Source organism: Pseudophryne corroboree, chromosome 9 (assembly GCF_028390025.1).
Source record: "Pseudophryne corroboree isolate aPseCor3 chromosome 9, aPseCor3.hap2, whole genome shotgun sequence".
Lineage (NCBI taxonomy): Eukaryota > Metazoa > Chordata > Amphibia > Anura > Myobatrachidae > Pseudophryne > Pseudophryne corroboree.
Genome location: NC_086452.1, coordinates 158,363,262 through 158,383,111, shown reverse-complemented (window position 1 = coordinate 158,383,111; position 19,850 = coordinate 158,363,262). Strand labels below are relative to the sequence as shown.

At 48.2% G+C, this 19,850-nt stretch overlaps 2 protein-coding genes across 6 annotated transcripts in view; one reads left to right on the top strand and one right to left on the bottom strand.

Annotated features, from left to right (window-relative positions):
- GLMN (glomulin, FKBP associated protein) overlaps positions 1-5,695 on the bottom strand; it is a 134,527-nt gene extending 128,832 nt beyond the window's left edge. The window contains exons 1-2 of one of the 2 annotated variants that reach the window (XM_063939891.1): positions 5,325-5,695; positions 1,807-1,866 (exon numbers count right to left, since the gene is read on the bottom strand). The gene's annotated coding sequence lies outside the window, so the exon portion shown is untranslated. The remainder of the gene's footprint in view (positions 1-1,806; positions 1,867-5,324) is intronic. The other variant, XM_063939892.1, reaches the window with a different exon arrangement.
- A 49-nt stretch (positions 5,696-5,744) lies between these two features.
- Positions 5,745-19,850, top strand: part of RPAP2 (RNA polymerase II associated protein 2) — a 244,484-nt gene continuing 230,378 nt past the window's right edge. The window contains exon 1 of one of the 4 annotated variants that reach the window (XM_063939889.1): positions 5,745-5,964. In XM_063939889.1, the coding sequence (XP_063795959.1) occupies positions 5,910-5,964 (55 nt within the window). In that variant the 5' untranslated portion in view covers positions 5,745-5,909. The remainder of the gene's footprint in view (positions 5,965-19,850) is intronic. The other 3 variants (XM_063939887.1, XM_063939890.1, XM_063939888.1) reach the window with 3 other exon arrangements.

Genomic DNA, 19,850 nt, shown 5'->3' with positions numbered 1-19,850 from the left:
CGCGCCATGCGAGGGGACACGGTGCACTAATTGGGGTTCCCGGTCACTTTCCGAAGAGAACGACAGCAAAAAAAAAAGAAAAAAACTCATGTTAACCTTTTTCCATGTCGACCTAATACCGTGTTGACATATTTCAGGTGTCAACCTAGTCACTGTCGATCAATAGTAGTCGACCTAGTGACTGTCGACCTAATGAACCGCACCAGGGCAACATATGGGAAACAGCAGAGCAGGACATGGCTTATACATAGGGACTAGGCCTAGGCACACTAGAACTGCAGGCTGCAAAACAATACGATTAAAAAAATAAAACAAGTTAAGATTTTTTTCACTTTGGGGGAAATGTATCAAGTCTTCCAAAGTGTGGATAAGTGGAGAAGTTGCCCATAGCAACTAATCAGCAGCTACCTATAATTTTATAGAATGTACTTGATAAATACTAGATAGTAGCTGTAGGTTGCTGCAGGTAACTTCTCCACTCTTTAGTGCCATCAGTTGGATCAATGCGCATAAACAGGTCTTCTGCCGCTGTACAAGAACTTGCACATCTTGGTGATATATCTTGATCTATTCTTCCAATGAGTATAGTACACTCTCTTAGCTATAAACTGTAGACCCACCATAGAGAAATGCTGTTCCGACAACAAAATGTAGACTTTAGCGCAAAGGTATATCCAGATAATATATCCCTTTTAAAGATGGATTAACTGTTTCCCTTTCCTGTTAGTCCCCACCCCAATTCCCAGATCAACTCGGAGAAAATTTTTATTTCTTACGGAGATTTGTATAGCAATCTAGGAATCGACAATTGAATTAAAAAAATCTATTTTTTTGTGTGTTTTATTTTAAAGGATCACTATAGCCTATGGTACAAATGTGTATACTCTGTTTAAACCCAGCTTTTATGAACATCCTTTTTTTTTTTTTTTTTTTTTTTACTGATCTGCTACATTCCCTCTCAAGAGCCCTTGTGAGGAGACTCGGGCAAGATGTGTGCCTAGATCTGCACCCGGGGTTCAGGGGGGTAGCAGGTGAATGACATTTTGTGGCTAAGGGGTATATTCAATTGGTGTCGAAAACTGCCGTCTGTCGACCTATTCAGTCCCAGCAGTTTTTATTCGACAAGTCGTGGAATTCAACTTGTCAAATAGTACGTGAATCGGCGGTATAGCTGCCGATTCACGTACTTTTGAGTGAAACAGGGCCAAATTCGACAGGATTTGGCCCCGTTTCCGACCATCTCAGTCCGACATAAAAAAATGTCGGACTGAGATGTGGGACCCAGAGGAGGAGAGGGGGGAGAGCCGCAGGGAGACGGGGGACATCCGCGGGCATACAGGGGAGATCAATGCTACAGCACAGCAGCAGGATGTCTCACAGCCGCTCACGTCAGCGTCCACCCGGCTCCAGCAAGTGAGGTCACACTTGCTGGAGCCGAGTGGACATTGCCGTGAGGTCTGGCGGCTGTGTGACATCCTCCTGCAGCGCTGATCTCCTCCGTCTGCCAGCGACTGTCCTGCTGGTCTCCCCGCGGCCAAACCCCCCCCCCCCCTCCTCCTCTGGGTCCCTCATCTCAATTCGACTTTGAGATGAGATTGAATAGGGGTTGTCGGATCCATTCCGACAAATGCATGTCGGAATGGATCCGACCCTAACTGAATATACCCCTATGTGGTAATCCATCTTTTTTATAATTTAACAGTGAAAACATAAGTAGAAAATGTTACCCATTTTACAGTAGGGTCATATATAGAAGTTCAACAACCAAGAACATGAAAATCAAACAAGCACAACATAAATCCCTACTTTCTCCCCGGTTTGTGTACTCTTCTGTACAGATCACATGTACGGTGTAACCATTTCTGCCTAGAGAAGGAGACAAAATGGAACAGCTTTAACCTGTGTAAAAGAGCAAAAACAGACATTCATTTTTCAAGGTTTTTGATTTCGGGTGTGGTATGGAGGGTTGACAGTAACTAGGGCGACAGGGATGCTAGGTCGACAGGGTCTAGGTTGACAGGTCAAAAGGTTGACATGAGTTTTTTATGTATTTTGGGTGTCGTTTTCTCTGTACAGTGACCGGGAACCCCAATTAGTGCACCGTGTTCCTGCGCATGGCTCGCTTCGCTTTCCATGCTTTAGGCAAGGTGCCTTACGCCGCTACCGCGACGCTCGGCACAGGTTACTATTCCCAATCGTACTCCACGTGGATCGTTAAGTATGAAAAAGTAAAAAAAAAGAAGAAAATTTAAACTCATGTCAACCTTTTGACCTGTCAACCTTGAACATGTCGACCTAGAGACCCTGTCGACCAATAGTGGTCGACCTAGACACTGTCACCTTGTATTCATAGCATGAATCAGAGTTAATTGCAAGGGAAAAGGTGTTGACAAGCAGAAAGGCAGATGGTGGGCAAGCGGATATGTGAGGGAAACTGGGTAGGACATTTCATGTTTTCATTTTTATTTTAGAATAGACCTGTATGTACAATTATACAGGCTAATTTACTGTGGCTTTCCAAATGTGTAATGCACAGACATGGGACAAATCATCACAAAAAACGTTATGCTCCGTCTTATTTGACCAAGTTTTTTTTGTTGCCGCTGGCCAGCAATGGGACCAATACAGATTTCTGCATAGTTGAGGTTTTAGGAGCGGGTCTTTTATGTAATTAAAAAACAAAAAGTCCAAAACTCATTTACACGGAATACAGAGAGGGAAGGGGTTGCAGTGCGAGTCACTATCCAGTATAGTATCTCCAAGATTAATAGAAGTGCATCGGGGGCAGTCTGCTGGACTGCCTCTGTTTGCACCTGCTATATATGGGAATCAGCGCTATTTCTCTTGCTGTGCACTGAATCTAGTGGTTACATTTGTATTCTAACCACCTTTCCCTTGTGCAGAGCACAACATATTTGTGACTGGATGAAACAATACAGTATGTTGGTTATTCCCAAAGAATTCTGCTGGAATCAGTGGCAAACGCAGGATTTCTAGAGAGGGTTTTCCAAATGCAATCCACAATCTCCAGCTCTGCAGAACATTGGAGCAAGTGTGGGAGTCTGAGGGTGGAGTAGAAGATATACTGTATCTTCAAATTAGTCTTTTAAACATTAGATAGTGTATGGTCTATCTATAGTAACGACTCATTGTAAAGTGCCTGTTTCTTCTTCCTGACAGCTGCTCTCTGGCCCAGTGCACTGACTGAGACTCATTGTAAAGTGCCTGTTTCTTCTTCCTGACAGCTGCTCTCTGGCCCAGTGCACTGACTGAGACTCATTGTAAAGTGCCTGTTTCTTCTTCCTGACAGCTGCTCTCTGGCCCAGTGCACTGACTGAGACTCATTGTAAAGTGCCTGTTTCTTCTTCCTGACAGCTGCTCTCTGGCCCAGTGCACTGACTGAGACTCATTGTAAAGTGCCTGTTTCTTCTTCCTGACAGCTGCTCTCTGGCCCAGTGCACTGACTGAGACTCATTGTAAAGTGCCTGTTTCTTCTTCCTGACAGCTGCTCTCTGGCCCAGTGCACTGACTGAGACTCATTGTAAAGTGCCTGTTTCTTCTTCCTGACAGCTGCTCTCTGGCCCAGTGCACTGACTGAGACTCATTGTAAAGTGCCTGTTTCTTCTTCCTGACAGCTGCTCTCTGGCCCAGTGCACTGACTGAGACTCATTGTAAAGTGCCTGTTTCTTCTTCCTGACAGCTGCTCTCTGGCCCAGTGCACTGACTGAGACTCATTGTAAAGTGCCTGTTTCTTCTTCCTGACAGCTGCTCTCTGGCCCAGTGCACTGACTGAGACTCATTGTAAAGTGCCTGTTTCTTCTTCCTGACAGCTGCTCTCTGGCCCAGTGCACTGACTGAGCACTCAGCAACCTTGGTAGAAGAAGCTGCTACCACTGGGCATAAGGGAGAGAGGGTGGCCTGCTGCGTCCCTGCTAAACCAACCCCAATATCTCCTATACTGAAATCATACTCGGAGACAAGATCTGGGATTGAATCATTGGCCACCGTTTTATTAAACATTACCTTAATTTACATTTTACATTTTGCAGGGTAGGGACAGAGAACGGTTGGCAAGGGACACAACCCTATCAATGCCCATCATTGATTTATGACGGGGCGTGCCATATACCTACGCCGTAGGCCCTCAGCAAAGCCCCCGCTATGGAGCCAGCCCCCACAGATCACTCTGGCCTGGTGGGCAGCCGACGGCCCGCCGCCGACAGCTGGAGCCTGACGTGCGGCACCTCGCCGACGGTGAATCTGCAACCTCAGCTGGCTCCCCTCCTCCACCTGCCTTGCGCACCGCTTCTTCCAGCTCTGGCATGGAATGCAGCTTTCCCCCTCTGCCTCAGCCTTTTTACCCCCTCCTGGCTCTTTCCTTCCCCCTGCTAGCCTACTGGCTGCCCTGCTCCCATAGGTGTGAAAGGGAGGACGGGCATACCTGCCCCCGTCCCTCCCCTTCCCCCGTTTGGCCCGCGGCCGCACCTCTCCCCTATATCACTGCAGCGCCATTTTGGCGCCTGTGCTCCCTTGTGCAGCAGCTCTACTCTGTCCCTTAAACTGCATTTTGTGACGGCAGCTCTAGTAATTGTATTATATGCTATTGTTATCATTTGAGCCTCTGGCCAATAAGAGGGGGGTTTCCGGGCAACCAGAAACCCCTCCCTGCATTTGCCTATGGGGGTATACAGACCAACATACAGTGATAAAGAGGTCCATTTATGGAGCACTGGAGAGAGATAAAGTGGAGAGAGAGGTAAAGGGGTCTTTTTACTAAGCCTTAGATGGAGATAAAGTACCAACAAATCAGCTCCTAACTGCCATGTCAGAGGCAGGGTTTTAAAAATAACAGGAGTTGACTGGTACTTTATCTCCATCCACTTTATCTCCATCCAATGCTTAGTAAATAGACCCCAAAGTACCAGATAAACCAGCTCCTGTCATTTTTCAAACACAGCCTGTAACATGGCAGTTAGGAGCTGATAGGCTGGTACTTTATCTCTATCCAAGGCTTAGTAAATAGACCCTACATTTTCAATTTTCCAAGGACTGTGGTCTTAACAGATGTAGCTTAAGTGAACATGTTTTTGCCGCTCTGAAAAACGTACTGACGTTATGCCTGGTTTATGCTATAATATATTTAGACTAAACATGTGTTTTACATGTTGTGATGACATGATTATTACATGTTGCGATAACATAATTATTACATGTTGCGATGACATGATTATTACATGTTGCGATGACATGATTATTAGTAAATACCACTTGTAGAAACTATTTTAAAATGAAAAGTAACAGCTACAAGAAAGAGCAGTGTTTACCTTTCCCATTGAAGAAGAGACAGCTTGACACTTCCAAGAAATGACAGGTCTGCCTCTCATGCAGCAGCAGCAGCAGCAGCAGCCTGGGTCCCTTCCTATCAGGCTGTACAACATACACCACTCAGCTACCTGATGTAGATGTCTATGAGATGTCCTACTATACAGCAGCTTACTCGCTCGTTATCATTCTCCACTTATGCCATGTACATACAGACTAAAGGAGGAGCCGTTGAGCTCATCTGTGAGGCTTGGAACGCAGAACTAGCCTATCCAGGGTATGGAACGCAGAAACAGCCTTCCGGAGGATTGGCACACAGAACTAGCCTACCAAAGGCTTGAATCCGAGATTTGGAACGCAGAGCTAACCTATCAGATGCTTACAACGTAGAGTTTACCAATCCACTCCGAGGCTTGGAACACAGAACGAATTTATGAAGCTTCGATCTCTCACGATAAAGATAGCCTATACAAGGCTTGGAACGCAGAAATCTTTTTGGTCCGAGTCCTGGAACGCAGAGCTGGACTCTCAGACGCATAATCCGAAACTCATAGTCAATTCAACTTTCAACACCTTCTGTGGCAGCCATGGCGGAGAGGGGGAACACGGGTAAAGCACGAAAGTCTCCCAGAAAGAGCCCAGGTAAGCCATTCTACATAAATAGCGGTCTGTATGCGTCTTGCTTGTCGTGTAGTAGGATGTACAGTATGCTAAGCATGCTCGTTGCATGGCCTGGCGAAATGCATACCCTGTGGCACTGTGTTCTTAGGAAGAAATCTGTGTTGTACTGTTCTGATTCATAATTGGTAACGTCACATTTGCCAGTGGTACCTACAGTACTTTCAGTAATACTCCCAGAAGTGGTCTCTGAAAATTTTGGTTTCAAAGTGGAAGACTCCTTCACAGTTCTTATTTTTCCCCAATATACCAGTTTTATTCTGAAAATCTAAAGAGTTCTACATGGTTTCAATCCAACCCCTGGGCTAGTGTTATTGTACAGGTTTTGGATACCTGCGCTCACCCTCTATTTGGTGTTTGTATGTGAGAAATGATGTATCTCTATGATCTGTAAATACCTTTATAAGTCACAATGCTTAGTATAACAGATGGTACAATAATTCATATATAATCATCGATGATATTGTGATTACACATAAATGCCCTTATTTGTAATAGTAACATGCATATTGTGTGAACATCCGATGTATAGGGAAAATAAACACAATATGAAATAAAATATGGTATTGCCGTGTGATGAATATCCTAAAGAAAAGTCTTGTGAGAAAAGGAGTATCTTTGTTCCAGATATATAAGAGTCAGTCTTTATCTGCAGGGATTTCCTTTCGGTTGATTCTATATCGGAGTGGGAGAAGGGACCTTCTGACGTACCTGGGGGAGGAGATACATCACCGGGGGAGGAGCTACGGCCGAACAGGGTACCCGAAAAGTACCCTAGCGGGCTCGCTTTGCTCGCCACGCTTCAGGCTCGGTGGCTCGCTCCGCTTCCGCAAACTACATCCACAAGACTCCTCGCCGGCCGGCGAGTGGAGCGGCCGTTGAGACCGCACAGGGCATAGGAAGAAGCGGAGCGTTGCGGCAATGCAACTTCCGGTTGTCCAGTGTGGCTTCCGGCGGGACCCGGCAGCCTAGCAGCAGAGCCAGGAAGGCTTCCAGCTCTGTCTGCTGAGGAGCACCACCGGGGACGGATACAGCGGAAACAGCGCAAGCGGCCACATCATCACTCACCAGAGAGTGAACAAAGAGAACTAAACATCACATCGTTAGGGTAAGTTGCACCTGGCAGGCCGGGACGCCGTCCTCCCAGAACACGACCTCCACCTACGATCAATTATTGACAAAGAACCGCCTCTGGGCACACTGTTTAGACTCACACTGAGGGGAAAGGAAATCCCTGCAGATAAAGACTGACTCTTATATATCTGGAACAAAGATACTCCTTTTCTCACAAGACTTTTCTTTAGGATATTCATCACACGGCAATACCATATTTTATTTTATCTTGTGTTTATTTTCCCTATACATCGGATGTTCACACAATATGCATGTTACTATTGCAAATAAGGGCATTTATGTGTAATCACAATATCATCGATTATATATGAATTATTGTACCATCTGTTATACTAAGCATTGTGACTTGGGTCGGATGCCTTTCTTTAAATGTAATTAGAATTTCTTTAGGTGCAGTCATGAAAGGTATATTCAACTCCCTTATGGAACTATTACCAGGCAGCTCAATAAGGTAATGGAGTGGATGAAGCAGAATAACAATCGCTTCTCGGCCTTTTGGCTAAGATCAAGTGAAATACCTGCTCGAGGGAAACGCTTGGTGGAGTACCTGTTCTTACACTAGGAGCGTGAGAGGTTCCTAGTGTGGAATGGAGAAACACCTTGTGGAGTACCATGCCGGGGTGTGGCAATGCCTCTGGTCGAGAGTGCAGAAAAACTGGGCTTAGTATCAGTTGCCTTCTTAGGGGTTGAAACAGGACCCCTTACGTGGAGCGTGAACGGCCTGTTCTAGTATCTGCTCTCGTACTGGGGGTTGACCCCGGCATAGAGTGGGTATGAAGCTTGGTCTGGCTGAGAGTCCGGGATCAGCCTGAAGCCTGAGGTGATGTGTGCCCCTGGTGCAGGAAGAGCCAGTGGTGCCCGAATATGCACTGGTGATGTCTGCCCACCTTTGCACTAGTACGGCACTTTGCACTTTTACTTCCCCAACTTCTGCTGCACTTTTTTCCTTTGCCCTGGCCTTTCGGCTAGGGCAGGGATAATTTTTTACACCCCCTTCCCCGGCCTTCTGGCTGGGGCGTATTTATTTATTTATTTATACACGTGTTTTGCACTGTTGCACTACACAGCACTTATTTATGTTTACTTACTAATTTATGTTATTTATGTAAGTCACGTCACGGTTTTTTGTTCGGGATTTAGGTGAGACCCTTCTGGGCCACCCTCTCCCCTAGTTGCCAAGGCCCTCTCCTTTTGGGGAGGGCCAGAGGCTGTTTCGATCCCCAGGGGGAAGCTTTGGCCAACCTTGGGGATACTCGAGGGTCCCTCTGCGCTTCGGCAAGGGGGGACCCACAGTCCCTTTTTGCCCTCAGTAGGCCTTTTGGCTCTGAGGGGTAGGGGAGTAATGGGGCCCTTCTCCTTTTGGAGAGGGTCCAAGAACCTACGCCCCCAGCACGTTTGGCACAGACACTGGCTGATGAAGCCACGCACCTCGGGCTTCAAGTTAAAAAAAAAAAAAAAAAACAACAACACTAAACAATGAGTTTATATTGAACAGTTGTTCTGCTAGCCCCATCCCATCTACAGTCAGGCTCCACAAAATCCAGCTTTCAACCCACCCTTCAGTGGTGGAGGGCATTGAGGGAATCTTGAAGTATCTCCACAGCTCTGTCACCTTTTTACTTTCATAATTAACAACACAGATTTTCCTCCAGGACTTCACCCGACCTATTTTAAAAATTGGTCTGTATTTAGAAGTAAGCTGGGTAGTTTAGTTTGACAGGGCTCCATCTGTCCGTTCTCTTCCTTATAGGCTTCTCCTCCCTCTGAATTTTGGAGATACTGTCCTGTTCTTGCATCTGTAGGGCAGACCATTGTCCCATTTGAGACACATGTATGTTTACTCTCTCTAACTCATCAAGACTCTGTTTCCTTGTACCCGGTTTAACCTGAATATCCCTTGAAATGCGCTAGTAATCACATCCTCTCCCTCCCGCTAAGTTTTCCAGCCATCTTCACACGCTAACATGGGTTTGTTACTTTCTCTGACGTCCTAAGTGGATGCTGGGACTCCGTAAGGACCATGGGGAATAGCGGTTCCGCAGGAGACTGGGCACAACTAAAGAAAGCTTTAGGACTACCTGGTGTGCACTGGCTCCTCCCTCTATGACCCTCCTCCAGACCTCAGTTAGAATTTTGTGCCCGGCTGAGCTGGATGCACACTAGGGGCTCTCCTGAGCTCCTAGAAAAAGAGAGTTTATTTTAGGTTTTTTATTTTCAGTGAGATCTGCTGGCAACAGACTCACTGCTACGAGGGACTAAGGGGAGAGAAGCAAACCTACCTGCTTGCAGCTAGCTTGGGCTTCTAAGGCTACTGGACACCATTAGCTCCAGAGGGATCGAACACAGGGCCCAACCTCGATCGTCCGTTCCCGGAGCCGCGCCGCCGTCCCCCTTACAGAGCCAGAAGCAAGAAGAGTCCTGGAAATCGGCGGCAGAAGACTTCGGTCTTCAAACAAGGTAGCGCACAGCACTGCAGCTGTGCGCCATTGCTTCCCATGCACACCTCACACTCCGGTCACTGATGGGTGCAGGGCGCTGCGGGGGGGGGGGGGGGGGGGCGCCGGCGCCCTGGGCTGCAATATTAAGTACCTTGGCTGGCAAAAAAACACATAATATAGTCATAGAGACTATATATGTGTAAAATACCCCTGCCAGATATACATAGAAAAAAGCGGGAGAAGTCCGCCGGAAAAGGGGCAGGGCTATCTCCCTCAGCACACTGGCGCCATTTTCCCTCACAGCTCCGCTGGAAGGATCGCTCCCAGGCTCTCCCCTGCAGTTTCCAGACTACATAGGGTAAAAAAGAGAGGGGGGGCACTAAATTTAGGCGCAATATTGTGTATACAAGCAGCTATTGGGAAAAATCACTCAGTTATAGTGTTAATCCCTGTGTTATATAGCGCTGTTGGTGTGTGCTGGCATACTCTCTCTCTGTCTCCCCAAAGGGCTTTGTGGGGTCCTGTCCTCAGTCAGAGCATTCCCTGTGTGTGTGCGGTGTGTCGGTACGGCTGTGTCGACATGTTTGATGAGGAGGCTTATGTGGAGGCGGAGCAAGTGCCGATAAATGTGATGTCACCCCCTGCGGGGCCGACACCTGAGTGGATGGACTTGTGGAAGGAATTATGTGAAAGTGTCAACTCCTTACATAAAAGGTTTGACGACATATCAGATGTGGGACAGCCGGCTTCTCAGCTTGTGCCTGCCCAGCTGTCTCAAAAGCCATCAGGGGCTCTAAAACGGCCGCTACCTCAGATGGCAGACTCAGATGTCGACACGGATACTGAATCCAGTGTCGACGACGATGAGACAAATGTACATTCCAATAGGGCCACATGTTACATGATTGAGGCAATGAAAAATGTGTTGCACATTTCTGATATTACCCCAGGAACCACAAAAAAGGGTATTATGTTTGGGGAGAGAAAACTACCAGTGGTTTTTCCCCCATCTGAGGAATTAAATGAGGTGTGTGAAGAAGCGTGGGCTTCCCCCGATAAGAAACTGGTAATTTTTAAAAGGTTACTAATGGCGTACCCTTTCCCGCCAGAGGATAGGTCACGTTGGGAAACCTCCTAGGGTGGATAAAGCGCTCACACGTCTGTCAAAAAAGGTGGCACTACCGTCTCCGGACACGGCCGCCCTAAAGGAGCCTGCTGATAGGAAGCAGGAGGCTATCCTGAAGTCTGTATATACACACTCGGGTATTATACTGAGACCAGCTATTGCTTCAGCATGGATGTGCAGTGCTGCAGCTGCGTGGTCAGATTCCCTGTCGGAAAATATTGATACCCTAGACAGGGACACTATGTTGCTATCCATAGAGCATATAAAAGACGCAGTCTTATACATGAGAGATGCACAGAGGGATATTTGCCGGCTGGCATCTAAAATAAGTGCAATGTCCATTTCTGCCAGGAGAGGATTATGGACTCGGCAGTGGACGGGCGATGCAGATTCTAAAAGGCACATGGAAGTTTTGCCTTATAAGGGTGAGGAGTTGTTCGGGGATGGTCTCTCGGACCTCGTTTCCACAGCAACAGCTGGGAAGTCAGCATTTTTACCCCATGTTCCCTCACAGCCAAAGAAAGCACCGTATTATCAGGTACAGTCCTTTCGGCCCCATAAAGGCAAGCGGGTTAAAGGCGCGTCCTTTCTGCCCAGAGGCAGAGGTAGAGGTAAAAAGCTGCAGCATACAGCCAGTTCCCAGGAGCAAAAGTCCTCCCCCGCTTCCTCCAAGTCCACCGCATGACGCTGGGGCTCCACAGGCGGAGCCAGGTACGGTGGGGGCCCGTCTCAAAAACTTCAGCAATCAGTGGGCTCGCTCACGGGTGGATCCCTGGATCCTTCAAGTAGTATCTCAGGGGTACAAGCTGGAATTCGAGACGTCTCCCCCCCCCGCCGTTTCCTCAAATCTGCCTTGCCAACAACTCCCTCAGGCAGGGAGGCAGTGCTAGAGGCAATTCACAAGCTGTATTCCCAGCAGGTGATAGTCAAGGTGCCCCTCCTTCAACAAGGACGGGGTTACTATTCCACAATGTTTGTGGTACCGAAACCGGACGGTTCGGTGAGACCCATTTTAAATTTGAAATCCTTGAACACATATATATATAAAAATTCAAGTTCATGATGGAATCGCTCAGGGCGGTTATTTCAAGCCTGGGCGAGGGGGATTACATGGTATCACTGGACATCAAGGATGCTTACCTGCGTGTCCCCATTTACCATCATCACCAGGAGTACCTCAGATTTGTGGTACAGGATTGTCATTACCAATTCCAGACGTTGCCGTTTGGTCTGTCCACGGCACCGAGGGTATTTACCAAGGTAATGGCCGAAATGATGATACTCCTTCGAAAAAAGGGAGTTTTAATTATCCCCTACTTGGACGATCTCCTGATAAAGGCGAGGTCCAGGGAGCAGTTGTTGGTCGGGGTAGCACTATCTCGGGAGGTGCTACAACAGCACGGTTGGATTCTAATTATTCCAAAGTCACAGCTGGTCCCTACGACACGTCTACTGTTCCTGGGGATGGTTCTGGACACAGAACAGAAAAAAGTGTTTCTCCCGGAGGAGAAAGCCAAGGAGCTGTCATCTCTAGTCAGAGGCCTCCTGAAACCAAAACAGGTGTCGGTGCATCACTGCACGCGAGTCCTGGGAAAAATGGTAGCTTCCTACGCAGCAATTCCATTCGGCAGGTCCCATGCAAGGACTTTTCAGTGGGACCTGTTGGACAAGTGGTCCGGATCGCATCTTCAGATGCATCGGCTGATAACCCTGTCTCCAAGGACCAGGGTGTCTCTGCTGTGGTGGCTGCAAAGTGCTCATCTTCAAGAGGGCCGCAGATTCGGCATACAGGACTGGGTCCAGGTGACCACGGATGCCAGCCTTCGAGGCTGGGGGGCAGTCACACAGGGAAGAAACTTCCAAGGACTATGGTCAAGTCAGGAGACTTCCCTACACATAAATATTCTGGAACTGAGGGCCATTTACAATGCCCTAAGTCAGGCAAAACCCCTGCTTCAAAACCAGCCGGTACTGATCCAGTCAGACAACATCACGGCAGTCGCCCATGTAAACCGACAGGGCGGCACAAGAAACAGGACGGCGATGGCAGGAGCCACAAGGATTCTCCGATGGGCGGAAAATCACGTGTTAGCACTGTCAGCAGTGTTCATTCCGGGAGTGGACAACTGGGAAGCAGACTTCCTCAGCAGGCACGACCTCCACCCGGGAGAGTGGGGACTTCATCCAGAAGTCTTCCAACTGATTGTAAACCGTTGGGAAAGGCCACAGGTGGACATGATGGCGTCCCGCCTAAACAAAAAGCTAGAAAGATATATTGCGCCAGGTCAAGAGACCCTCAGGCGATAGCTGTGGACGCTCTAGTGACACCGTGGGTGTACCGGTCGGTTTATGTGTTCCCTCCTCTTCCTCTCATACCCAAGGTACTGAGGATAATAAGGAGAAGAGGAGTAAGAACTATACTCATTGTTCCGGATTGGCCAAGAAGAGCTTGGTACCCGGAACTTCAAGAAATGATCTCAGAGGACCCATGGCCTCTGCCGCTCAGAAAGGACCTGCTGCAGCAGGGGCCCTGTCTGTTCCAAGACTTACCGCGGCTGCGTTTGATGGCATGTCGGTTGAACACCGGATCCTGAAGGAAAAGGGCATTCCGGAGGAAGTCATTCCTACTCTGATTAAAGCTAGGAAAGAAGTGACCGCAAACCATTATCACCGCATTTGGCGAAAATATGTTGCGTGGTGTGAGGCCAGGAAGGCCCCAACGGAGGAATTTCGGCTGGGCCGTTTTCTGCACTTCCTACAGTCAGGGGTGACTATGGGCCTAAAATTGGGTTCCATTAAGGTCCAGATTTCGGCTCTATCGATTTTCTTCCAGAGAGAACTGGCTTCACTACCTGAAGTTCAGACTTTTGTTAAGGGAGTGCTGCATAATCAGCCCCCTTTTGTGCCTCCAGTGGCACCTTGGGATCTCAACGTGGTGTTGGATTTCCTAAAGTCACATTGGTTTGAGCCACTTAAAACCGTGGAATTAAAATATCTCACGTGGAAAGTGGTCATGCTGTTGGCCTTGGCTTCGGCCAGTCGTGTGTCAGAATTGGCGGCTTTGTCATGTAAAAGCCCTTATCTGATTTTCCATATGGATAGGGCAGAATTGAGGACTCGTCCCCAGTTTCTCCCTAAGGTGGTATCAGCCTTTCATTTGAACCAACCTATTGTGGTGCCTGCGGCTACTAAAGACTTGGAGGCTTCCAAGTTGTTGGACGTAGTCAGGGCCCTGAAAATTTATGTTTCCAGGACAGCTAGTGTCAGGAAAACTGACTCGTTGTTTATCCTGTATGCACCCAACAAGCTGGGTGCTCCTGCTTCAAAGCAGACTATTGCTCGCTGGATCTGTAGTACGATTCAGCTTGCACATTCTGCGGCTGGACTGCCGGATCCTAAATCAGTGAAAGCCCATTCCACGAGGAAGGTGGGCTCTTCTTGGGCGGCGGCCCGAGGGGTCTCGGCTCTACAACTTTGCCGAGCAGCTACTTGGTCGGGGTCAAACACATTTGCTAAATTCTACAAGTTTGACACCCTGGCTGAGGAGGACCTAGAGTTCTCTCATTCGGTGCTGCAGAGTCATCCGCACTCTCCCGCCCGTTTGGGAGCTTTGGTATAATCCCCATGGTCCTTACGGAGTCCCAGCATCCACTTAGGACGTCAGAGAAAATAAGATTTTACTCACCGGTAAATCTATTTCTCGTAGTCCGTAGTGGATGCTGGGCGCCCATCCCAAGTGCGGATTGTCTGCAATACTTGTATATAGTTATTGTTGAGCCATCTGTTGAGAGGCTCAGTTATTGTTCATACTGTTAACTGGGTATAGTATCACGAGTTATACGGTGTGGCTGGTATGAGTCTTACCCGGGATTCAAAATCCTTCCTTATTGTGTCAGCTCTTCCGGGCACAGTATCCTAACTGAGGTCTGGAGGAGGGTCATAGAGGGAGGAGCCAGTGCACACCAGGTAGTCCTAAAGCTTTATTTAGTTGTGCCCAGTCTCCTGCGGAGCCGCTATTCCCCATGGTCCTTACGGAGTCCCAGCATCCACTACTGACTACGAGAAATAGATTTACCGGTGAGTAAAATCTTATTATTGTGTCTATGGTAGGTACAACCACGTTGCGTTTACTCATTGTGTAATCTACTAAATAAAAACGTGTGTGTGTGGGTATATATGTATATGTATATACACTCTCCCCGAAACAAGACAACCACTGGGGTGCCAAATCAGAGTCCAACCCACACACAGGTGGGACCCATAGTACAGTACAGTGGTTCCCACAACAGTGGGAATGATAGTGTCAGGAATCGACTTACCAGGCTGACATCCGTCCGCCGCTGCGGACTCCGTCCTGGCTCCCTGCGGTCACCTGTCACCTATGCCCCTGCCATGGGACATCATCAAGGGCCTGGGAACACTCCTGAGACAGCGGGCATGTAGCGCGCCGCGTCCCTGCTAGGCCGCAGCGTGGGCGCCGCCATGACAGTCTGTAAACAGCCAGTATACTGCGGCCAATCCGGTGCTTGGCCGCACCCACTTTCCTTCACTCATCCAATCCCTGTGCACCATGGGGTACATAAGAGACTGCAGGATCAGTCTGCAGGCATCCTGGACTTTGTGTCATTCCTGCGACCCATGTGAAAGGATCTGTTCCTGTTCCTCCTGTGTTCCTGGTTCTCTGTTAAGAACTTGTACTCCTGGTTACTCTGCACAGCTCCGTGGAACTTCAAGGCCCAGCAATACCTGCAACCTGCAAACAAGGCTTCACACTCATCACCACCTTGTGTGCTTCAGCCTGCAGTTGAAGACTGACTCCAGGTGTGTTTCATTCCTCCACCTGTGATACAGCTTGCTGCTGCCAGTGCCTCATCACCTGCACTGTGAAGTCAGACTCCTGCCTCTGCTCAGGTTTGCCATTCTACACCTTGCTGCCTAAGTTTCCTGTTTTAAAACCTGCACTGGTTTCCAAACCAGAACCATTTCACAAGCACTTGTTCTTCTGTTTATATATTACCGGTTATTATTTTTTCAAGTCATCTGTCATCCATTGCCATAGACTTTCAGTTATCATACTGAGTGATTGACTTTATTCATCTGTTATTATTGTTTCTGCTACCATTCTGTATAATATCATCTGCCAAATAAATACCATTGCGCTCATGCGCAGGAACGTTATCCAGCCTCCTCGTTTTCTCCCATCTACCTCCACTGACCCACTAGCGCCCCCTCCGGGGACACAGCCCAAACACAATCTGACAGTAAGTCCAGGATCGATGGACTCGGATGGTGGACGGAGTGTGGGGTCAGAGGCCTTGCAAAATCTGGTCTCCCGTCTGGATGGTCAAGAGGTTGCGCAGCAGCAGATGCTTCAATTCCTGCAAGGGATGTCCTCCCGATTAGATACACTACAGCAATCCCTGCCTAGTGTACTCTCTCCTACTGTTCCTGTTACTCCAGCACCTGCCAGTGCTGTGAGTTCTTCTATGCCGGCTGCATCAGCTCCAGTGTCACGTCTGCATCTGCCCGTGCCGAGCAAGTATGATGGCAGTCCTAAGTTATGTCGCGGGTTTCTCAATCAATGTGAAATACAGTTTGAGTTATTGCCACATAATTTCCCCACGCCAAGATCCAAGGTTGCCTACATCATCTCCTTACTCTCTGGATCTGCTCTGAGTTGGGTGTCTCCTCTGTGGGAACGTGCTGACCCTCTGATTAACAACTACACAGACTTCGTGTCAACCTTCAGACGGATCTTTGACGAGCCTGGTCGTGCGACATCAGCTTCGGCAGACCTGATCCAACTTCGTCAAGGTACCCGAAGCATGGGACAATATGTCATCCAGTTCCAGACGTTGGCTGCAGAGGTTCAGTGGGACAACCAAGCTCTGGTAGCAGCTTTCTGGCACGGACTCTCGGATCGGATCAAGGATGAACTGGCGACCCGTGACATTCCTGTTCAACTGTCTGATTTGATCTCCCTGTGCATTAAGTTGGATTCTCGCATCCGCGAACGCAATAATGAACGCGCTCGGAGTGAGCCACGCAGATCAAGGTTCATACCTTCTGTACAGTTCCAGTCTCCCTCTTCTGACGAGCCTATGCAGATAAATAGGTCCCGCCTAACTCCTGAAGAGCGGGCAAGAAGAATACGTGAGAGACTCTGCCTATACTGTGCTGCTGCGGGCCATCAGATTAATTCCTGCACGGTGCGTTCGGGAAACGCCAGATCCTGACTTGTAAGGGAGGAGTCAAGTTAGGATCTTTCAGTCAAGCTCCTTCTCAACAAGACCTCATCCTTCCAGTGATGCTAGAGACTCCAGTTGGGCTCCAGTCTGCGTCAGCATTAGTGGACTGCGGTGCTGCAGGAAACTTTATCACCCAAGCTGCGGTAAATAAATTTTGCCTATCTACCTGTGAACTTTCTTGTCCAGTTTACATTACTGCTGTGGATGGTAGTCGAATCTCCAAGGGGAACATTTCTCATCAAACTGTTCCAGTGGTTCTGGGAGTTGGATTTCTCCATTCTGAACTGATCAAGTTCCTGGTCATCCCTCAAGCCACCCAGGAGATTGTCTTGGGCATGCCCTGGCTCCAGCTACATAATCCACAGTTTGACTGGTCAACGTTGCAGCTTACCTCATGGGGTTCACATTGTCATCAATCCTGCTTAGCCCAAGTGTGTCCCATTAAGTCTACCGAAGTAAAGACACAGTCAAGTCTCCCAGCAGCTTATCAAGACTTCTCAGACGTCTTCTGTGAAAAGGCTGCTGATATCCTGCCGCCCCATAGGGAATGGGATTGTCCCATCGATCTCCTTCCTGGCAAGAAGCCACCTAGGGGGCGCACCTACCCGTTGTCTGTTCCTGAAACTGAGGCGATGAGTAATTACATCAGAGAGAATCTTCAGAAGGGATTCATCCGTCCGTCATCATCTCCCGCTGGTGCAGGTTTCTTCTTTGTTAAAAAGAAGGATGGAGGACTGCGTCCATGCATTGACTATCGGGGTCTCAATGACATTACTATCAAGAATAGTTATCCATTACCACTCATTACCGAATTATTTGACAGAGTTAAAGGAGCCCGCATCTTCACCAAGTTAGATCTCCGCGGTGCCTATAATCTCATCAGAATCCGGAGTGGTGACGAGTGGAAGACAGCTTTCAACACTCGAGATGGCCATTATGAATACCTGGTAATGCCATTTGGGTTGAGTAATGCTCCAGCAGTGTTCCAACACTTTGTGAACGAAATCTTTCGTGATGTCCTGTATAAGTACCTCGTTGTTTACTTAGATGATATCCTTATCTTCTCCCAAGACCTTCCATCTCATCGTCTACAAGTTTGTGAAGTTCTCCGACGTCTTCGTGAGAACCGGCTCTACGGGAAACTATCTAAATGCACCTTTGAAGTTCCCTCTATACCCTTCCTGGGTTATATAATTTCCGGATCGGATCTTCAGATGGACCCGACAAAATTGGAAGCTATTGCCAATTGGTCCATTCCAAACTCTCTCAAGTCTATCCAGCGATTCCTGGGTTTCGCCAACTACTATAGAAAATTTATTCGAGGATTCTCCACTCTCATCGCTCCTATTACCAACCTGACTCGGAAAGGGGCAGACCATTCCAACTGGTCAGAAGAAGCCTTGGCAGCCTTCCAGAAGATCAAGCTAGCCTTTATGTCTGCTCCAGTGCTGTCTCAGCCAGATGTCAACAGACCATTCGAGTTGGAGGTAGATGCCTCTACAGTTGGGGTTGGAGCTGTTCTCTCCCAGAAGGGATCCGATGGGAAAGTCCACCCTTGTGGATTTTATTCTCGAAAGTTTCTTCCTGCAGAAGCTAACTACTCCGTGGGAGATCAAGAACTACTGGCGATCAAGCTGGCTCTCGAGGAATGGAGATATCTCCTAGAAGGGGCCAAACATCCGTTTAATATCTACACGGATCATAAAAACCTGCTATATTTAAAGGCAGCTCAGTGCCTTAACCCTCGCCAGTCCAGGTGGGCTATGTTTTTCTCACGTTTTAATTTCAAGCTTCATTTCCGCCCAGGTTCGCAGAATGTGAAAGCCGACGCGTTATCCCGATCCATGGAATCTGAAGAAGGAACATCTGACTCAGTGCCACATTCCATCCTGAGTCCCGTGGTTTTCGCTGCATCTCAAGTCTCCCCAGCTCCTCCTCCTGGTAAGACTTTTGTTTCCCCAGATCTCCGTCCCAAGTTGCTATCTTGGGCCCATCAATCCAAGTTCACTGGTCATCCTGGGGTCCTGAAGACCTTCAAGTTCCTTTCTGCTACATATTGGTGGCCAAAGATGAAAATGGACATCCAGGATTTCGTGGCATCCTGTCCTAAATGTGTGCAGAACAAGACTCCTCGTCAGTCTCCAGCAGGTCAGTTACAACCACTGTCTATCCCTAGTCGTCCCTGGTCACACCTGTCCATGGATTTTATCACCGACCTTCCTCCTTCTCAAGGACATAATACCATTTGGGTTGTAGTGGACAGATTCACCAAGATGGCTCATTTTGTTCCTCTCCAGGGTCTCCCTTCTGCCCCAAAACTTGCCCAAATCTTCCTACGGGAGATTTTCCGCTTACATGGTTTACCCTCTGAAATAATATCTGACCGGGGGGTACAGTTTGTAGCGAGGTTTTGGAGGGCCCTCTGTTCTGCCATGCAGGTCAAACTGAAGTTTTCATCTTCATACCATCCTCAGACGAATGGGCAGACAGAGAGGGTCAATCAAGAACTTGAGACTTTTTTAAGATTATATGTTTCATCTTCCCAGGATGACTGGTTTGATCTGCTCCCATGGGCCGAGTTTGCCCACAACTTTCGATACCATACTGCCACTGAAACGACACCATTCTTTGCAGTATATGGGCAACATCCCCGTGTACCTGATTTCCAGGAACTCCCTCATATGGATGTTCCTGCTGCCACTACTGCTCTGACTCAGTTTTCATCTATTTGGAGAAAAATTCACGTTTCCCTCAAAAAGGCCTCCAGTCGGTACAAGGTCTTTGCCGACCGCAAGAGACGTGCGGTTCCCCATTTGAAACCTGGGGACAAGGTTTGGCTATCAACCCGTAACCTCCGTCTCAGGGTCCCATCCATGAAGTTTGCACCACGCTTCATTGGTCCTT